Source organism: Thermobia domestica, chromosome 3, assembly GCF_964235325.1.
Source record: "Thermobia domestica chromosome 3, izTheDome1.hap1.1, whole genome shotgun sequence".
NCBI lineage: Eukaryota > Metazoa > Arthropoda > Insecta > Zygentoma > Lepismatidae > Thermobia > Thermobia domestica.
Window position 1 is genome coordinate 86408185 of NC_137456.1, and position 23311 is coordinate 86431495.

Genomic DNA, 23311 nt, shown 5'->3' on the forward strand with positions numbered 1-23311 from the left:
TTAATCATTGAAAAACCAGAGACGGTATGCCTTCTTCACTGAAAAAATCAGAGGCGGTATGGCATACCACCGCATACCGCCTTACTTCCACCACTGATTTTAACAATACACTAACACACATAAATATTATATGTATGTATGTAGATAGATAAAAGTATCACAAAACTAGATACGTATGCACAAAAAATATCTTGGCAATACAAGTAGTTGATGGAGAAATGATCCCAATACATTATTTCAGATTGGAAGCATTTTATATGTCAATGGAATTAACAAAATCACTGGTAGTGATCAGTCTTTGAAAGAGACGAAACTTGTTGGGTTAAGTTCCGACCCTTTAGGTCCCTATTCTACGACTGCTTCAAATTCGAAAATGTTATTATTCCCTTTGTTTACCTTCATTTTTAATATTTCAGCGCAAACAGCAGCTTGCGTGTATCTTTTAACTCCCCTCATTTTCATACCTTCATTCTCATCGTCATAATTAATCCGATTGTGTAGAAAAGCGTGATTAACTAAGCAACCTCATCGCCATCAAAACGCCGAACACGTATTTCAGACTTTGATCTTTTCTGATTTTGGAGACGCTCCTGAGTACACTATAAGTCATTACTTGGCACCTTATATGTATCACATCATCATTAAGAAATCATTATATAACTTTTTTTAAGTAATAACTAAAAACTTATTGTGACTGTTATTGAAACGTTTGGATTACGAGCAGAGCGAGGTGAAAATTTTTAACAAATCTATTTCTTTGCAAATGGAGAACCATGTTGATTTAATAGGGGACCAATACTATTTAGCGGCGACGCGTTGTTTACTCGTTTCCAGCACTTTTTCTTTCTTTGTTGCTCGTTCGTCGCCCTCTTACTATCAGCGCCCGGGGCAACTGCCCTGCTCGCCCTCCGTAGCTACGGCTCTGATCAGATATGAGTAATTATTGATATAGAGAGGTTTAGAATTGTTACGACTACCCCCCCTAGTTTATTTATGGCTCCCCAAACTTTTGTGGCTGGTTGCAGGCCTGGAGAGAGGGAAGAGATATAGCTGAATATCATTTAAAAAATTCTCTTCTAGATTGATCTATATAGGACTACTAAATTACGATAAAAGAATTACCCTCCTGACTTCCAAACACTTTCAAATATATTTTTACTAATGAGTTCGAAATCTAAATCTCATGCCGCATACAGATGTCGCTACGGGTCACAATATGCGGTACAAGATGGAGCTACTGTCTCCCACTCTTAGCACACCCCGTACCAGAGCAATTCATTTCTTCCACGGCCAATAGTACACAGGTCATTGACGTATGTACCTTACCGATACCGGAATGAATTGTAGACTATTTATGGAGGAACTCATTAGAGATAAGATATTCATTTGATTTATTCACAAAGTAGAATTTTAGAAAAATATTCTTAGTTTTGAATTTGTTTTAGCTAGACGAGGACACTGAACGTTTCATTTAATTCAATGTATACATATATTACGATAATTTGCACACTCTCCCACCATGATAGTACTATCCAAGAAGGTCACCATGATAGTACTATACAATAGTAGAAGAAGTTCTACCTCCATTACTTCTATCCCAGATATGTCATTCCCTTTAACCGTTCCAAATTTACAAAGTACAGTATCTTTGCTTCTTATTGTTTACTGTAAATGCATTAAAAACTTGTGTTTGCGTGGGGGCACGATTAAATATTATTCAATTGTGCTGATTTTTCTCATGGATTAATTTTATCTGATATGAAACCATTTTAGGGAGATGAGACTCAAAATAACTCGGAAAACGAAAAATAAGGACTTTGCTAATATATATAACGTAAGAAAACTGTGTTGATGTCCCAATATCATAATTGAAATAAGAACTGAAGACGAGAACAATGTTGCCAGTTCTCGAAACGTTGGACGACGAGGAATTCACATACAAAAGAGAACTATATTCATCGTAGTAATTATTGTTGTATTTGTGCTAATTTCTGTAAATGATTGCTTTTTTTTCTTGTATTCTTTTAAGTCAGTTTCCATGTAACGATGTATTGTGTGTTTTATGTATATTGACATTGACTACATGCAGCTTGTGTACTGTATTGTGTATTATTTGTCATCGGTGTGTGTAATCAGTGACATCTTTGCAGCAGGCAGAAAATGTTCCTGTAGCAAAAGTAAGTAAGGCAAATCTTTTGAAGGACTTAAATTTATGTAATTAATTCAAATGCATTCCTTCATTCATTCTGAAAGTGATGTGTAGCACTATAGTAATATTAGTTGCTTCATGTTGACTTGCGTCAGTGCTCACTGGCTCATATTAGTACACACACTTTTTTAGACTTGCAAAATATGCTGTGCATAAGTATGCGAAGTCTTAAAGAACGTCTGTGTCCGTCTGTAGCAAAATATGCTATGCATAAGTATGGGAAATCTTATAGAACGGATATGTCCGTCTGTCGACAGTTATCAGAGAAGTTTTTTTTTTTTTAATTTTTTTTATGGCCATCACTCACTTCTTTTCCTTCTAATCCTTTCTTGACAAATACTCACCTCCAACTGTTACACGAACTATAGGTTTCTTTACTATTCGTAGACGTCTGCGTGGATTTGGATATGCATTTAGTGATCATTCTTCTGAATACTATTAATTAGTTACATCTTGTAATAAAGTGTCGCATCTTTTAAACACAAATAACCACCAAAACAAAGTTTCGTTATCTTTTCCTCCGCTTTTATATAATAAACCCTATAACAAATATGAAGCGCTAATCTTATTTTATGGCAGTTTGTGTGAGGTGGACTTTTTTTTTCCTTTCCTTTTCTTTTCTTTTGTGTGTCTATCTTACCTTTACGTTCTCGATAAAGGCGCTTATGTCTTATGAGTTAGAAGAACAAAGGAAAAGAACTTGATATAAAATTATGGCTTGACATTTTTGTTTGTCAGATAGCTGCATATGAGGGGATCTTAAGTAATTCGTACGTTTTTAATTAATTTCGTATTTTTGTTTGCATAAATTTTATTGCATTTTATTAACCGTAGTTGAATTACAATAAGAACGGATAGCATTGAATGTTTAGCTTAAATTTTAATGACATTATATCATAGAATTCACGAAAACAAATGGAGGAATATACAATTGTTATACTTGAAACTGTTTGAAATCGTTATTGTCATAAAACAAACAAGTTGTATATATTTGTTATTTCATTATCTCCGGATGTGGATGCTATTTTTATATCCGTGCAGACCTCTAACTATTGGTAATTTTCATATATTTAACGATTGGTCTTAGCCAATCAGATTTAATTGGCTAGCTAGTAAGTCATCAGTGACCATCATAGCGATTTGGTCCAAATAAGCCGAAGTCTTTCGTGAACAATAATAGTTCACGCTGGACTTTTGGTCTTGACCAAATTTTTGCCATTAATCTTGACCACTGCCTTATTTCTGACGGTACGCAGTACAAGCACTCTTTCCTTAAGTCTAAACAATTGCAATTTATTTAGCTGTTTTAAAGAAGTTTGGTTTACCAAAACTCTTTTATATATTTACCATATAAAAAAAAATCTGAAGAACTTGATGGATCACCATCAATTTTGACCAGGAAATCATCTATTTTTTTTTTTCATTCAGCTGGTGGTCGGTTTTTCGGACCAGTGTTCTGTACTTGTTTCTGTTTTGTGCCATATCTGCTGCACCGTATCGTTCTCAACACAATTTCTGCACTTTTTAAATTTATTATTATTATTATTATTATTATTATTATTATTATTATTATTATTATTATTATTATTATTATTATTATTATTGATCGGCCTCGCGCTTGTTTCCCATTCATTTCTATTGCATCCACTCTGTGTGAGATATATATTCTGAATGTCTTCTTCTTACATGCCCAAACCATTGAAGTATACTTTCTTGTAGGTTTTCTACTACTGGTTTTATCTTTATTGTTCGTTGGATCACTTCAGTCTTCATTCTGTTCTTCCGCGTCCCTCTATACATCTACCGCAGCATCATCATCTCTGTTAACATGCAACCTCTGTTTCTCTTTCTTCTTCGTCGTCAAAAAGTCTTCTCTGTATAATATGGCACATCTCACTACTATTTTGTAAACTTTTCCTTTAAGGTCTATTGGTACACTACAGTTACAAAATACTCCTGCTGCTTCTCCCCATTCTGTCCAACCACTGATACTTCTGCCGTTTACATAATCTATTCCTGCATTTTCTTAGTATTCATCCCAAGTACTTAAATTTCTTCGTCATTGCTACCTCTTTTTTATTCGGTCATATTCTTGTAATTTTGATTACATTTTTGCTGAATCGGCAATGAAGATATTCTGTCTTGAATTTATTAATTCTAAGGCCTTTGCTCTCTAATGTTCCCCTTCAGGTAATTAATTTGTCTTGCAGTGCTCCGTTGGTCTCACTTACCAGCACGATGTCGTCGGCAAATAGCATAGTCCAAGGTGTTTATTCCTGGATACCCTTTGTAAGTTTGTCCATTGCAACTGCAAAAGTGTATGGGCTAAGACTAGATCCCTGATGAAGTCCCACTTTCGCTATGAACTCTTCTGTCACTCTATATGCGCTCCTCACTCCTGTCCTACATCCATCGTACATATCTTGAATTATACAGATGTATGTGTTCGTTACACACTTTTTCTTCAGTGTCCACCAAATAAGATCCCATGACACGCCATCATCCACTTTCTATAGGTCGATGAAAACCATATGGAGTCCTTCTGGCATTCTCTGTACTTTTTCATCAGCATCCTAAGTGCATATATTACGTCCGTTGTTGACCGTCCTGGCATGCAACCAAATTGATTCTCTGTTATTTCGATCTCTTCCCTCAATCTTGCTTCGATCACTGTTCCCCAAATCTTCATTGCATAGATCATGAATTTTATTCCCGTGTACTTGACAAATTCTTGAACATCTCCTTTGTTTTCAGAAACTGGCACAACTTAATGGCCACTATCCTATTAAGAGGTCGAGTAAATAATCGCATTCTTTTAGTTAAAGTTTTCCATGCTTCGATAGGGATATTATCCGGTCCTGGGCTTCCGGTAGATCTTCGCAAGTTTTCTTCATGGAGAAGTTTCTGTAAATACTCCTTCCACATCTTCATCATCATCTCACTTCGTTATTTTTATCCTTGATACAGCACACATGCTAAATATCTTTCTTTTACCACTCTCGTACCTTCGAAAACTTGTAGTTTTTTTCTCTCCCTATTTTGTTTCCAAGTTGGGACATGCAGCTGATAATTCAAAGCGGAAAGTGGTAGAAATCAACCATTTCAGATTTTAACGTTGTCGCTATGGAGCAAAAACGATAGATATTGCAAGAAGCGGTTTTTCATTTGGAATCGATTTATTCACTCTAAATATAAGTACTTTCTTTTCTCTTAACTTTCTATTGAAATCAGAAGTGGTTGAAATCAAACACTTTCGCCTTTAACGTTGATCGCTATAGAGTAAAAATGATAATAGTAAGAAGCAGCTTTTTGCAATCAAGCGTCTCAAGTACATATTCAATCTTCACTCTAATCTCTCTAGTAAAACCAGGAGATGAGGACACAAAGGAACAAATAAACACACAATATGATGAAATACTGCAGTAACTCCAAGTGGAGGTTACGAGAAAAGTGAAATTTTCATCTCTGTACGAATATTAGGAAAGTTATCTTGAATTAAACTCTATACTCGGTCTGTTTCGAAGAACTCCAATTTCAACGTACGATTGGTATTTGGATACCATTTTTTTTTTTAGCCAATTGAAATGTGATTTCACACTGTTTTCCGAAAATGCATTTTTTAAAAAATTACATTCATTTAAATCAAACTACCGCAGAAAAAGAACTTTTAGCTTCTATATCAATCATTTCTAACGGGATGATCTGTGACGTCATAGATTTCTGCTCGAATTCTCACAATAAACCACACAGAGAGCGCAAGAAGAAGACAGTAACCCCAACTTTGACACAAGGCAGTGCTGGGAGGCAAACTAGGTGTGGTCGATGTGTTTTGTAGACATACTAATCGTGAATTCATGATTAATCGTACACGTGTTTTATTCCATTGCATCTATCTCGTTTGTCCTTTTCTTTGCTAAACCTGTTCTCTCCTGGATATGATGATAAAAACCCGCTACTGAGTCATATCAGTACATTGGTCAGCTGGGATTTACTCCTATCCGCACCAGTAAGTGTCCACAAATCAAGAACTTTACCAGGGAAAAAAGGTATATCGAAAGACTGTACTAATATGATTATACAATTTACAATATTCTTCGCGATATATGATACAAAATGCGATATCAAGCTTGGAAAGCTCTGATCTATAAAAAAGACTATTTTAAAATTGACTGTTTGTTTTCTTTTGTTTTATAGGGTGCGATTGTGGGCCAGGTTATGAATCTCCGAAAGCTGCAATGCTTGGGCCTCGGGAGGAGCTCATTTACGTTCCTTGCATCCAACCAAATCCAGGAGAAACACAACAGCCAGACTACCTGGCTACAGTGGATGTTAAACCAGAAAGTCCCACGTATTGCAAAGTAAGTTATCACCTGCATGATTGTGCTTTCTTTGTAATATAAAATACTTCCACGCAAAAACTTTGCCGTAATCCAATCCCGAATGTGCTCACTTTATAAGTTGCCAGAATCTCTTGTAGTCATTACAGATGTATGATATGTTATTATTAAGATCAACACTCGAAAAAAAGGCTTGGGGACTGCAGTAAAGAAATGATGAAACAATCATTACTGATAAAGGTGCCGGCGGTAAAGCGTGTAGATGGATAAAATCTGTTACGCATTCACGGGAAAATCATCCCACGTCTACAGTACATGCTCATCGTATGAGTGCCTTATCGTAACTGGCAGAATACTTACCGCAAACTGAGAAATTTTAATACATTTTAAGGCCTTCAGCTAATATAATCTTAGCCTAGGAAATATTTACTAAGGCAGGCTTTACATTTACCAGAGGATAAGACAACGAGTCGAGTACAGTACTGAGTTGAGTTGATTTTGAGTTTAACGTCTCTTTTAGCAGCGAGGCTATATGAGACGGGACCTACATTTTAACGTGAAATCCGAACCACATGAGCTCCCGTTGGGAATCTAACCCAGGTCTCCCGCGACAAAGGCGCGTACACTAACCGCTTAGCGACTCGAGTACAGTACTGTGAGCAATACAACAAAGTCTCGTATCACATATTTACTCAAGCACGTGCTGGATAAAAGACTGACTCTCCGCTAGGGATGGTACCGAGACCGAGACCGAGACGGACCTTTATATACCGAGACGAGACCGAGACGGACTTTTAAATACCGAGACGAGACCGAGACCGAGACAGACCTCTATAAATCGAGACGAGACCGAGACGAGACTTAGGCCAGTCTCGAAAGTCTCGGTCTCGTCTCGAATATTGATATTGATAGATACTAAAATTGCCTTCACACAAAATTTGTTTCGTTGCTGTGTTAGATAATATGAGAACAGTTGACTGATGTAAAGTGGCGAATTTTCGGGGTGGTTATCGGGCTTAAACCCCTCCCGAAATAAATAATTTTGTGATAATTTTTTGCATTGCACGTAAAACGCAAATGTTTCTTACTCGTTCCTCAAGCCTCTCCCGAAACAAAATCCACTGCTGATGCAAATAGAATTCTCTTTCTTTCTTTCTCTCTCTCTCTCTCTCTCTCTCTCTCTCTATATATATATATATATATATATATATATATATATATATATATATATATATGGTCGTGGTGCCACCCAGGTCCGCCCTGTATGGGTTCCCGGAACCCAACTTTAACTTTAAATGGAAGCAAGGGGTGAGTGGTACCTCGTTCGATAGATCTTGAAAAACTAAAAAGCGTTGTGGCAAAAGATTGTTCATATCGGGCACTGTATTCAAAATGGCCGCCAAGACATGTTGCCTCTATCAGATACAGTAAAACGTGCAGTACCACTAATATGAAAACGGTTGAACATAAATGAACCGATCAAAAACTCAAATAGAAAATGTCATGTGGCACATCTTTTGATATTGTCGCGGAGACTCCCAGGGCTACCCTTCATGGGGGACCAGGGCGCAACTTCAAAATTGTAAATGGAAACATGGGGTGAGTGATACCTCGTTCGACATATCTTTAAAAACTAAAGAGTGCTGTTGCAAAAGATTGTTCATATGGGCCACCGTTTTCAAAATGACCACCAAGACATGGTACCTGCATCAGGTAAAACGTCCAGTATCACTAATATGAAAACACCAGAACAAATATTCGAATAGGAAATCACAGAGGGTACTTATCATTCTATAGCTCTGGAATGTTGCAACAGTCGAAAAGATTATTAGAGTGAAAGTGCCATAATGGAGAGGAAGAAATCTAACTCCTAGAAAAGTATCGCTCCAACCTCTCTCTGTACGTGAGTGAAACGGGAAGGATCGGTGAAATTGCAAATGAGAGCCTTAGTTTTTGCAAATTGTATCTACGAAACAAAGTTATTTGAAATGTGTTTTTATAAGAGATAAATGTCTCTGTAATGGGATAAAGTATGTAAAATTCTTGTTAAATGGTACCTTCCACTTTGATTGCGGTCAATGGTTTGATGCAAAAATGAATCAACTGAAATGCGAAACCAATGTGTCGAACAATGCAATTTTAGAACAATGTTTACAAACGTTGGTTTTGTTCAACAGTCGTCTGCATGATATTGGTTCGCTTCTTTTCCTTCTATGTCTTCTTGCATGTGATAGAATATGAGTTTCACTGAGATGTCCACAGTTACATTCCGAATAACTTTCAACGGTAATTTCAGTTGTGATCCTTAGTAACGAAACGGTACATACTGATGCAGATATGTCCCAAAAATCTTGCACGCAATGCGTTAAATTATCAGGGGCGAAGAGTCGGTAAAATGTTGTTAAACTTGAATTTCACCTTATTTTTATTCACCTTATTTCACTTTATGTTTATTAATTATAGTACCAGCCATTTGTACACACAAGTGTTTCAGACAAACCATATCTATTGCAAATAAAACTGAAGTTCTCATTTGAGATTTTAACATTCATTCCCGCTTCACCTACCTACGGGCAGAGATCGGAAAGATAATTTTCTATCATTTCCTCTTTTGCATCATGTCAATTATACTTTAATAATCTTTTTCTCCGTTGCATTATACTCGAGCCGTGGAATGATAAATACCCTCTGTGCTTTCCTATACGAGTTTAATTCTGTTCATTTATGTCCAACTATTTTCATATTAGGGGTCTAGCTGTACTGGACGTTTTATCTGATACAGACACCATGTCTTGGCGGCCATTTTGAAAACGGTGACTTATATGAAAAATCTTTTGCTACAACACTGTTTAGTGTTTCAAGATTTATCCAACGACGTATCACTTGACCCCTATTTCGGTTCAAAAATTTATAAGTTTGACCCTCTTAAAAGGCAGCCCTGGGAGCACTGCGAGAACATTACTCGACGCTCCCCATGCCTTTCCTGTTTCACTTTCTGAATGTTCGTTTATCTCCAACTGTTTTCACATTAATGGTACTGGACGTTTTATCAGATACAGGCACCGTCTTGGCGGCCATCTTGAATACGGTGACCGATATGAAAAATCTTTTGCCACAACGCTTTTTACTTTTTAAAGATCAATGGAACGAGGTATTACTCTTCCCATCTTTCCATTTAAAATTTTAAAGTTTGGCCCTGGTACCCCATGAAAGGCGGCCCCGGGAGGCACCGCGACAACACCATTCAGTGTGCCCCATGGCATTTCCTATTTGAGTTTTTGTTCGGTTCATTTATGTTCAACAGTTTTCGAGATATCTCCGTGGAAAGATTAAGATAGTAATATCTCCTCCGTGGACCAGTATATGATCAAAGGAGGGGCTAAACCATAGTTTGCCGCTTTGTCCAGTGAAAAGAAAGTAGGATTGAAGCCCATTTTATCCAGTGCATACCTGAGCGTTAAGGGGGGCTATAGTCCCTATAGCCCTCCCCTAGGATCTGCGATATATATATTAAAAATGCTGAAATTTTGTACCAAGTTGGGAAATTCTTCTTGATACTCTGCAATATCACTAGATAAACAAGCAATGTTGCTAAAGCAATATAAAGTTGTATTTTCTCAAATTGCGCAATGTAAAATATTACATATTTCTTATTTAGTTATTTAACAAAACCACAATAGCTCATACATTATTTAGCGTAGCTTGGAAATCTCTAATAACCCAAATGGCATGGACGGTGCAATGCGCATCAATTGTACCTTAGCGTCAAATACTGTGATCATAGTATAATATATTTCGAATGAATGAAGGAACAAAGTTACAAGGAACGGAATGTTTCTAAAGACTTTACTTCGAAAACGCGCTGACATCACGTCTCATCATGCAGATGCTTCCAAAAGACATAAATGCTTATAACGCCATTTGCAACAATTGTTATTTCAAATCGTTTCAGAGATACCAAACACATTGGTAGTGATAGTTATACTGCTTAAAATGACGTTATTTGTATTATTTTTTTAATAATGATTATTGCTTTCCTTTGCTTTTATAACATTACAACAATAGTTTTTGGTGGTTTTAACATGTCGCAGTTACATTATTTTAAGCAGTGTTGTCCACTTAAATAAATTGCTAAATATTATTCTAAATATGTGCAAATAACGTAGATAAACTGCAAAATATTTTAAAATTACTGGTAATTTGTTTCATGGTGCAGGAATGCTTTCAAGAGATGACGTTTTTCATAGTCTTTGGGCTACTTATAATGTTAATGTTTAAATCTTCGTTCCAGCAATACATGTAAATGCAAATTGTAACTGAAATTAAATGTAACTGATACATTTTCAGTAACAGTAGTTCTTCCCCCTAAGCCTTAGGCCTGGTGTACACTTTAGATTAAGACCGTGCTTAATTAAAAGTTCTAATTACATCCTAATTACATTTCACTTGCTTTAGTTTGACCACCGACCACCTCAAACTCAATACATACCATATAGCTATATGCAATTATTCAAGGACTTACAGTTAGTAATACACAATGTTCACTTTTGTTTTGTTTTGTTTTAGTTTAAAGTCCTACAGTTATGCTAGGGCGGCTAAAGGAGACGTGGAGCTAATGATTATAGTGGAATCCGAACCACTTCAGTCGTTCAACTTTACCCCTACCAGAAATCGAACTCGGGACCACGCGAACCGAAATCAAGAATGCTAGCCGCTAGACCAAATGGGGTCCTCACATTGTGTTGATTTAAATCATTCAGTCAGTGTTGCCAGATCTGAAGATTAAAAAATAGCGTGTCTGTACTCCGAAAGTAGCGAATTCGAACTATTTGTAGCCCAAATATATAGAAATAAATACTGATGGTGCTAATGAAATAATTTAATATGAGCTGGAAAGTGTGCTGGACGTATTGCAAGAAGAAATTATGATCGACGGACAGAAACAATTCTAGACTGGATCCCACGAGACAAAAACAGCCTAGGAAACCTCCGCATACAAGAAGATGTGACGAAATCAAGAACCCCGGAGGAGTAACCTGGAAAAGAATTGCCCAAGTTAGATAGTTGTGGAGAAGACTTGGAAAGACCTTCATCTAGCAATGGATTGATAATGGTTGATTATGATGATGGTGATGATTTTGTTATATCTGGACCTCGGAGGTAAACTAAACCAAGTCATAATTTCGTAATTTTACAGAAGCGAAAAACCGGTTCCTCAACTAAGACTAAATATATAACTTTTACTAGGTAAGGTAGGGTAAAAATGGATCCAAAATTTAATGAAAGTCATAGAGCGAAAAACAAAATTTGACTATTCAATCCATCATGTTGCAGCAAAACTACGAAAATTAATACAAAAGAAAACTAGAAAGTTTAGAATCACTTGTTTTGGCGAGTGAGAAAAAATAGACAGATAACTCGAATTGCCTATATACTTATATAATATGTATGTCCATGTTTCGCAAGTAATTTTTAATCAATATAAAATTTCAACGTAATGAACGCAAGATTAGTTTTCTCGAATAAAGATTGCATGCACCGTTGTGAGCTCAGAAATAAGATTAATCCATGTTACGGCACTGGATATGTGCTTACGTAATGCATTACGACCTTGTGAACTTGTATAAGAAACAGAATGCACTTAAAATGAGACGCGAACTATGTGAAACATCGGACTTCGAATCTAACTTGTTTTGTGATCCAACTCGAGACCTCGTAGTAGCTCCCACCACAAGGTTCAGGACGTTCGTGTTATAAAGTGTCAATTAAACACGGAGATGTGAAACGGTAATATAGCATTTCTTCAATTTCAAACAAAATACGTATATTGTAGTAATAATTTACCCTATTTGTTAAGATAATGAAAGTTATATTTTGTTTTTAAAATTACAGTCAAAGCAGGATGTATTGAATAATAAATGAGAAATTGTAAAGTTTCAATTTCGGTAAGATTAAATACATTCGTGCTGCTATGTGTTGCGTTATCCATTAGGAGGTATTGAACAATTCTGATTCAAAGGAAGGAAATAAACTACGGTATAGTACTGGAGTTAATTTAATAGAGTTTAATTGTATACGCAGTTCTGAGGCTATATGAGACAAAATCTATTGTTGAAAGTGAAATATGGGTTCTATTAGGGTTTTAGCGTGATATACCCACTAATCATTGAACCTGGAATACGCGCATGGAAAGCATTAGCACTAGCAAATTAGCTACGAAGAGGTACACCATACCATAATTCTAAGTCAAAATGAAAGGAAAAAATAAGCGGAAACGAAGGACTGTACGAGAACAATACTTTCACTATTTAATTTCACAGCATTTATTTGGAGACTTTCGAGACGAGACCGAGATTTGTTACTCGAGACCGAGACCGAGATCGAGACAAGCATCTGTTGACCGAGACGAGACCGAGACCGAGACGGTGATTTTTTACTCGAGACGAGACCGAGACCGAGACCGTTATTTATCAACCAAGACGAGACCGAGACTGTACAAAGTCTCGTCTCGATACCATCCCTACTCTCCGTATTTTCTCCTGCAACGGCTTAGCTGTCTGCTTATAGTCAATGTGTAGCCGGCCTAATAAATCCCACGATGGAACTGATAGAGTGGTCGTTGTATTGAAGACGATATAATGTTCTGGAAAACTATCTATTCTGTGAGAGTTGATCTTTGATCTCGTATTATTGTACATCCACGCCCGATTGTCGTTCGGAGACTTCCTTAATAGTAAATTCCATCCTTCATAATCTTGGTGTTGTATAAGGACGCAAAACACAAAGGCTCAATACTATTTCAATTAAAGTATATCTCTCTCTTCTATGCTTTTTTTTTTTTGCCACCATCAAGTTTTCCAGAATAAATTTCTTAACATTCTACCTAATTTATTTTCCTCTTTTCTAGTCTAATTGCCTCGAATGATATTTCCCCTCTACCTTCCCCAACATCATCTAATTGGTTTTCCGTTCCAATAAACTAATGTTGTCGATTCTCCTTCATATCCACATCTTCTTGTTACAAGATACCCTCAATTCTTTGTCAAATAAGCAACCTTACTCCTTGTGTTTTCCCACATTCTCATTCCATCAATTGTGGCCAATATTGTGTCCGTTGGTTTTCTCGCGGTACTTCCATTTTCCTCCCACTTTCTCATTACACGAATTCTTCCATCATTCACTTGCTTTAATTATCGTCTCTCTCAGCCTAAGAGCAATCGTGGGACGTTAAACTGAAATATATAATTTCAGTTTCATTCCACCAATTCTGTCATTAATTGTCTGTCTCTTTTAACCAATAGGGCGAAAACGTGAGGTGTTAAAGATTTTATAAATTTTATATATGCATTAAAAATTTAAATTTCTTCAATATGTCCATTTTATACTGTATATATAAAATGAACTAATTGAAGAAATTTAAATGTTGCATTCCCAGCGTATTAGTACAGGAGTTTCCAATTTTTTCGAGGCGTGGAACACTTTCATGAAATAGCTATTTTTGAAATACTATATGTCATTAATTCAATAAATTTGCTTTCAATTTCTTCAAATAACAGTAACACTGGAGCCAGCTGGGTGCTTGTTACTACTTTTGTGGGAATAATACCCATCGCTATTCTTACCTGGAAGACGAAAGTAAACATATAACATGTATAAAATAAAATATAAGTTAGTCGAAATGAATATTTAGCCAATTTTTGGCCTCATTCCTTCCACAAAAATAATTTCTTTAGAGTTTGGGTACAGTAGTATAATAGTTGCAAAGAAGTTTATATTTTATTTATAGAAAGGAACAAGGTAGAATTAAGTGCAAACTATATTTGAGAAGAGATAAATTTTCTTTCTGTATACTTAACGATAATAAAGAATGGATTTTCTCTAACGATGTTTTGAAATTAACTTTTCTTTTTGTCAGGTGATTCACCGTCTTCCAGTGACATCTGTAGGTGACGAACTACATCACACAGGATGGAATACATGTAGTAGTTGTTTCGGAGATTCGTCTAGAAAGAGAAATCGTCTGGTGCTGCCATCTTTGAACAGTGATAATATTTACATAGTTGATGTTGGAACTGATCCGCGAGCTCCCAAGATATATAAGGCAAGTTAAAAAAGTCAACAATCCATAAATCAGGGTGCGAAATCGCGGGGGAGACGGGGGGAATTTCCCCTCCACCAAAGATTTTATGCATGCATTTTCCCCCCACCAAAATCTGTAGGTGGGGAAGGACAGATGGAAAGCAAATGTCATACATTAATAAAAATGAAAAAAAAAAAAAAAAAATCATGGTCACATCTTCTAAATAGTGCTAAAATAAATCAGTAGCATGACTGTAACTTCCTTATAGGTTATAAGGGGCTTCTAGAAGGGAAAAATATTTAGTGCACTGCAGACAAACGTCTGATACAGGGAGTAATGATAGGGAGTTTGATCAAATAAAGGGGCAGGTAATCCAGGATTTAGTAGATGAAGTGGAAAGAAGGTTTCGTTCAACTGATGTGCTAAAATGCTTTTCAGTGTTTGTAAATAAAGTTCATAATAGCATGAGTAGTTTATACGGTACCATAGACGTACGGTAGGGTCTATATAATGCAGTTCAATTATTGGGATTGAATCCTGATACTGCAGTGTCAGAATGGAGAGAGTACAAGTCAAGTTCTAATTCGGTAAATGATTTTCCAGTTCTTATAGCCCTAACGAGGAAAGTTAGCTCTGTGCCATTATCAACTAACTGCTCGTGTGAACGTGGATTCAGTGTTGCTCATAATATTAAAAGTTCCGAAAGAAACCGTATGTTGATGAGTACTTAAAATCTTTATTGATAATGCAATTCAATGGACTTAGGGGCGGAATCAGGACGGACTTCTGGGGGGGGGGGTTGTAATACTGCTATTTAGAGCTACTTTTAAGAGCACCAAATTCTGGGATGGGTTTTATTTATATATAAAATAAGAAAGTTTTCTCTTCTGGGGGGCGATCGCCCCTGAATGGGTATCTCCTAAAATTATGGGATGCTGTTAAAATTATGGGGCAAGTGAGTTTCGTCTGACCATCACATGTCCAATTCTCGTTACACACGGAAAGAAAGTGAAGAGGTGAAATCTAATCTTAAAATGTTTCTCTAAGGTAATACGTTATTGCAAACTATATATTAGGTCTATAAATCATTCACAATCATTATTGTGGCTTTCCCCACTGGTCTAGTGGCTAGCACGCGCGTACCATCTTTGGTGTACGGGGTCCCGGGTTCGATTTCTGGTGGGAGCGCCTCACAAAAATTTGAACGATTACGGTGGTTCGGATTCTACCTTAAACTGTAAGTCCACATCTCATAGCCTCGCTGCTGAAAAGGAATGCTAAATTTAAATCACCAAATCAATCGTATTATTGTGCTTCTGCTTTCATTTTTTAAAGTTTAGCGTCATACGAATATCCATCAAGGCTAAGGAAGGCGGTCATGATAAGATAGATGATAATGGCGGATTAAGAAAGTGGAACGAAACGGTAGGACTCTGAGAAAATCCCCATACACAGTGTTTATATACCACAAGCAGAATTTTCCGCGAGTTACGATCCTATGCACCTGAGGTGAGTGCTTTACCACTGAGATAACGCGGCTTTTCGTTGTGCCTTCAAGTATTTGTGTTGAAATAATATCTGTTATTTATAATAATACATTCTTCCTAATAATACGATATAGATACGTAGTATTATTTAGACTTACATAGGTGGTCGAATATCTGAGCGACCAAACTGAAACACTAAATACAGTGAAGAACCGTGAATTGCAGAAATAATAATAAAAACTATACTCTGGCTCTACAGTTCATGGGACTGTATGGCTGGTCAGGTGGAGCGCTTCAACTTCGTATGTCTAATGCTTGGTTAGCACATCGGTTCTCACCCGCTATTATTTCTGACTTCTAGATCTCACACCACTATTTTCGTGAATGTAGTCCCCCTTATGTTGGTAAACACAAGGGGACTGTGCTCCCAGCAGTGACGTATTTACGATTTTGTTTCGGGAGGGGTTTTGCTAACTTTCGGGGGGGGGGGAGCTTTGCCTGGAAATGTGAAAATTCTGCAAGATATTTCATTTACTTTACTATACTAAGTAAGATTTCGGGGGGCTTAAGCCCGGAAGCCATCCCCCTAAATACGCCACTGGCTCCCAGGAAGTCTAACCCTGGACCATACGCACCGAAATGTATATTAAATGTAGAAGATAAGTGTACTAATTTAGGTTAAATGAATAAATACCATTATTAAAGTATTTTAAATAACAACGACGACTAATTTGAACATATTATTATTATTATTATTATTATTATTATTATTATTATTATTATTATTATTATATATAATAATAATAATAATAATATTAATAATAATAATAATAATAATAATAATAATACATAAATATTGCAACTTTTTGGAGCTCCCACTTGATGTGTTAAGTACAGTGAGGCATTAGTATGGACCGCTGAACTTCTTCCCCCCCACCATTTTCAAATGATTTCGCACCCTGCCATAAACTGAAGGAAATAAACAGCACAATTAGAAAATTGCACTGATGAGTCATTGTATATGGGAATCATACTGCACATATGTCTGTTAACGAGATAATCCCTCAATTTAACGTGTTAAGACTCACATTGTCGCAATGAATGAGCTAGGATGAATTTCTAATAAACACTTGAATTAGGAACGTTTATAATAATAATAATAATAATAATAATAATAATAATAATAGTAATAATAATAATAATTCGTTTTACACTGTGAAACTACGGTAAAGTTCCAAACGGTGGAATTTAATATTGAAAAACCGGAAATGGTCGACATGTTCTTGGGACGCTTAATCCATATGAAAAACTACTTCTCGTTACCTCTTCTACATTTTTGGTACATGGAAATCGATATTGAGATGGAATTTAGAGTACATTTCTATTACTTTCCGTTTCAGTAGAAGCATAAGAGTTGATATGAAATCAATTTTTGAATCTTGATTCCTATTCTCGATATCTTTTAGGTTGGCATGCTTGCACGTGCGCCTTTGGTGTACGTGGTTCCGGGTTCAATTCCCAGTTGGAACGCAGGAATTTTAATTTCACAATTATTCACTTTTGTTACTCATCCGTTTCCTTTAGCCTAAAAGGCACAAGTTTGGAACGTTACACTAAAAAAAAAAAAAAAAAATTATTAGGTCAGTCAGTGAGAATGAAATGTTCACTTTGATGTCTGGTGACAAACTCACCTCAGCAACACAACACAGGGATGAACTAAGATCACCCGTCTAACGTCATACATAAACCCTGTACACGTTCAACACGGGTACAGAGATAATCAGGAGGCAGTGTGTTGTTGAACAGTCATATGAAAGTGTACCAGGAAGAGCACACAGTTGCGAAGTGTATTTTGGCCAGATCAGGAAAGGCGAATGAACGTACCGTTGATTTGTAACATTTTGCTCCAGGGATGATCCAAAATTGCAAAATGAGCCCCATGCCATCGACCGACATAATGTTCGATGAGCTCGTAAGGAATATCGTGGAAACGGGCCCTCGCGGGGAAAAGTATTCGTGCCATCACAGATGAGTTAGACGTTCACAATATCACTGTCGTTCGGTGGTTGCAGGTGAAAAATTTGGTCTTATGGATGGCACATGAGTTGACATTAGTCAAAAAGAGCCACCGTCTCTTAGTGTAGGGAATAATTGGCAAAATTTCCTGGATCAGATTTGTCACTTTTGATGAAAAATGGCTCTGCTACCACAATTGTAAACGATCGGGACGTGGGTAGTTCTTAATCAAAGTCCAGGAAGATTTAAAAAAAAAATGAAAAAAAACATAAGTTATTGCTGGTATGATAATTTATAATGTGGTTTATGCATCACTTTTTTGTCCTCCGTCGAGGCGAAACCTTTACTGTGGATTGTTAGAGTTCTAAACTCCAGATTGCTTTCGCTACGGAATCTGATCGTTGCTTTAGCAAGAACCAGGTATTGTAGTTTTTATTTTTATGGCCTTTGGGAGTGACAGATTTGACGCGGTCGTTACATTCGAACCAATTTAATATTATTGTATAAACAATATGGAAAACGGAAATTGCAGAAATATACCAATTTCGATATGAGTAGAGCAATGGCGCAATCAGAATTTTATTTAGAGAGAGGCCAAGCAATAATGATTTTTGGAAATCTCACCAAAATTTGTCGGTAGCGCTGCTGTATAAGATAGGCCAGGTTAGTTTCGAGGGGGGTCTGGGCTCTCCGAGCTCATAGCTGGTTGCGCCACTGGAGTAGAGAGAGATATGGGTGGAGGTGAAACCTGTTCATGAGGTATTTCATCTGCTACCAACCATCTGCTGTCAACAGGTAGACAAACGGACAGTCATTGTCATTTTTATAAGACGACTTATGCGTAGCGTAATTTGGATGCCTAATAATTGATCAAAGCGACCGTAACTCCACAGTCTCCGAGAAATTCAAAATATTGCTTTTTTTTTCAATTTCTAACAGACCTTGTTGATCAAAACTTGAAGGACGATAAAAATCTTAAATAATCACCGAAATAACCACCGAAAAAGAACACTCTCCATAGAAATCAATGGAGGGAATTGATACCTAAAGTATGCAATCATGAAAGCATGTATGTTTGCTAGTTTTGTATAAACTAACAGGAAGTTTCGTAAGAGTCGTCATTTCCTCGAAATGTCTAACAAATTCATCACCGATACATAGCCTTGCAGACGTCCACCGCGAGAAATGTTTGTCATAGTGAATTCCATAAAACTCTTGAAACAAAGTTACCCACTTCGTACTGATTTCATCTTTTAGAAATCCGCTAGCAATATAGCTTATGCTTTTGAAATCTTTAGCATTATTTTGCAAAAATAAAAAGAAATAGGTCTCAGCGTTTTCGACTTACAATCCATACTCCACAAAACTTTAGTACTAACGTACTGCGATTAAACTTCTCTAAACGAAGGAGTATGTTGGAACCAATAATAAACATAATTCAAAGTTTCTGTGCATGGATTATTATAATACTGCACGATCATATTAAACGCATATTGCATCTCAATTTCTGAGGACAGAAGATATTACTCTACTAACAAGATACATTTGCGAAGTGTCCCCTCAGGATTCGTGTAAAATTGATTCAAATGCAAAGTTCTCCAATGTACAAGAATTTGATGTATCACTTGCACCTATTCCCATTTGAAAAACCGAAACTTGAATCCAATATGGCGACCGGGATGCGTAACATGTCAGAGAAGCAGTACTTGATCCAATTTGTTTTGTAAATGCTCACATTCATGTCCACTTACATCTAAAGAAACTAAAAGCAGTTTTGCGTTGGAGCACTATATAAAGGTAATCAAGAAATTTCTGTCATTTTTTTCTGGATGTCTGTGTTCAATTGGCCCTCACACCGTGAGTTGAGTACGAATGGAGATAATGTGAAGGTCAGTTGTTGGTGTGGGTACCTGGTTGTGTCAGTTCAGTTACACCACGAACTTGCGGAAGGACAGAGTGAACATGGGGCCTCCACAGAGCGTCGTAAGTGCACAAGTTCAAACTGGGGTCAAACGTCGCTGCAGTGGAGCGGAAAATACGCCAGGTCTTTGGTGAGGGTGTCGTGACTTTGCGGAAAGTGTAACGGTGGTTCAACAGATTTAAGGACGGTGACGAAACATTCGAAAACGCACCACGTGCCGGAAGACCAACACAGGTACAAAATGTAGATCTTCAGGCGGCAATTGAGGCGGACCGGCAAGACATGTGAGAAACTAGGATTACAATTCATTGTGAGTGAAGAAACCATTAGGCAGCACCTCCAACTTGGGAATCACTACAAGTTGGGTCGATGGGTCCCACGTGATTTGACTCCGGGCCAGAAGGCAACGCGAGCAAGACCTATGTTTCTTTGCTGTCTCGTCTGAGGAAGGAGCCATTTGTGGAAGGGTGTTGACATGTGATGAGAAGTGGGTCTTGTACGAAGCTCCACGGCGCCGTCATCATTGGTTAGCATGAGCAGGTTCCAAAACAGCTGAAACCAGCACTGCACCCTTAGAAGGCTCTCCTGTGTTTGGTGGACTGCACGCGGCATCGTGCATCGTCAACTGCTACCAGCTGGTCAGAGCATCAATGCAACTGTGTACTGTCAGCAGTTGAGCCGTGTTCAAGAAAAACTTAAAACTCGGGAGCCATCACTTCTGAATCGCAAAGGAGTCCTCCTATTACAGGACAACGCTAAGCCTCACGTGGCTAGGATGACCCAGGACACCATTCTACGTCTTGGATGGGAAACACTAGCGCATCCGTCACACTCCCTGGACGTTGTACCGTCCGATTATCACTTGTTCAATTCCTTGGACAATCACCTTAGAGGACGTCAATTCAAATCCCTAGTAGAGGTGCAAAATGCACTTGATTCCTTCTTCGCTTCACGGCCCACCAAGTTCTACCGAAATGGATCCATGGCCTTCCAGATCGTCGGTAGAAGGTCGTCAATACTGCTGGGGACTATTTTTGATCTTCCAGGTACATCGTAGGTGGCATATCGATGTTTAAAGGTAGTGAGTGAAAAAGCAATAGAACTTTCTTGGTTACCTTCATAGTAGTGTATGATTGAATTCCGGATATATGAAAGCCCATAAATATGCAAATTACCGGTATGGGCCGCTAAAATTAGTATAACACACATTAGACCGCGGAGAACTTTGCATTTGAATCAATTTTACACGAATGCCGAGGGAACATTTCTCGAATGTACCTTGTAAGTTATGTATATGCTCGCGAGACCTAAACCATATCGAGATTTTTTTTTTTTAGTTGTCTTGGTTGACAAGTTACTCAATAATTCCTCTTACAGTGTGTTCTGCAATATGGAATGATTCGTGGTATCACGTTACACTGAGTAACTTGACGGCCAAGAGCACCTCAAACATTTTCGATACGGCATTGATCTGGCGAGCATGGTGACCACTTATACGGTTATGCAATCAGTAGTTCAATATACACGCACAATACAATCCATGCAGGGAAATTTCGAATTATATGCTTCCACGAAACTTTTAAACGTAGTACTCAGAACGTATGTCGTCACTATAACGTTGTTCTGTTGATAGTTCGTCAAAATGACAGAAATTCATTCTCCTAGCCAGCAGAATACCAGCTGAAACCCATCCACCACGATTTTGTCAGGTGAATTGACGCATAGAATTTGACGAGAGGCTGAATTGAGATTCGTGTAAAAATGTTATACCCCGCTACCGGTTGTAGTACTACTGCATACAGGAACGTATGACAGGGATGGGTCCTGGGTTATTCGGACCTCCAGAAATTCCAATTTTTATGTATATTTAGTCTAATTATAGGGATAATTTTTACAAATTTTGATATCATATTGAATTTGGACCTCCTCCAAAAAGCTTTGGACACCTCCGGAAATAAATTCCTGCATACACGCCTGACAGCTGACAGCACATTCCGGATAGAATGTGCAGCGTTTACGAATGTGTTGCACATAAGTAATAATAATAATTATTATTATTATTATTATACTAATAATATGTAGCGGAAGAAAGCAAAATAAGATATTTAAAATTTAATGCTTTTTTATGTGTGTGTTTCGTAGGTAATTGATAAATCTGAGCTACACAAATATGATGTATCAACTCCACATACCATTCATTGCCTTCCAACAGGAGAGATCATGATTTCAACTTTGGGCAACAAAAATGGGGATGGCAAAGGCAATTTCATTTTGTTTGACGCTGATACATTTGAAACCAAAGGTACGTAGAATATAGATGTGTTAAATTGAATGGTTTTCAAACTCTTGAAGTTTTCATACACGTATGTAGTATTTATATCTTTAATTAAAAAACGAGCATTCATATTGGGTTCGTTGCTTGGCTTGAAACTTTTATTTTGAAAATTAGCCTAATGAATTTCATGAGATTTGTTTCATTTATGATGTTTAACACATTTCATAAACAAAACTACAACTGATATAAAGTTCAATTACAAAGTTTGAATTAAACAAAAATATATATGTACAAAATTGTTGTTTCAACAGGAGGAATTCATTAATACTTGGTGCTTTTCTTAACTTATTCATTATAGGATATACTTATTCTCAATGTGGATAACGATATTTTAATATATATTTTTACAATTTCAACTTGGTTTTTTGTGGAACAGCAGCTTGCGATTCTTTTGCCCTTTTATTTAAAAATGGCGCTTCCATTTAGGACTTATATTAAAACTGAGCATCATTTAGAAGATTATTTACGATTTTGTATAGGATTAATACATAGTATTTGTATATTGAAAGTCATGAGCTATGAAAGTCATAAGCCATATGCTAAAATGAGAGATTAAACTTTAATTAAACAAAAGCAAACAAATTTTGGTTCTGTTGTAAAATTTTGTCAGAAATTTGTACCTGATTCACATTAAGAACATGTATCACAATACAGTATAAACACTATTTCATAATTAATTTATCGTTTCAACTTTATTTTGTGAGAACTGAAGTGTGACTGAACTTAAACATATTATTATTACAGTAGACTCTAGACTACCTGGCCTAATGTGGCGGAAGGGCAGGCCAGATAACAAAAAAGTTGAATAGGACAGAGTTACATAATTCCACGCTTGTTGTTCCACTCATACTATTAAATACCCTTACCACACTAAAACATGGTCTTATTGATATTTTCTGACCTCTTGGTACACACTAGTAATTTAT

At 36.9% G+C, this 23311-nt stretch overlaps 1 protein-coding gene across 1 annotated transcript in view; it reads left to right on the forward strand.

Moving 5' to 3' along the window:
- LOC145680575 (methanethiol oxidase) overlaps nt 1-23311 on the forward strand; it is a 152418-nt gene that overhangs the window by 14423 nt on the left and 114684 nt on the right. The window contains exons 2-4 of the mRNA XM_081751219.1: nt 6404-6567; nt 14462-14647; nt 22193-22352. Coding sequence (XP_081607345.1) covers nt 6404-6567; nt 14462-14647; nt 22193-22352 — 510 coding nt within the window. The remainder of the gene's footprint in view (nt 1-6403; nt 6568-14461; nt 14648-22192; nt 22353-23311) is intronic.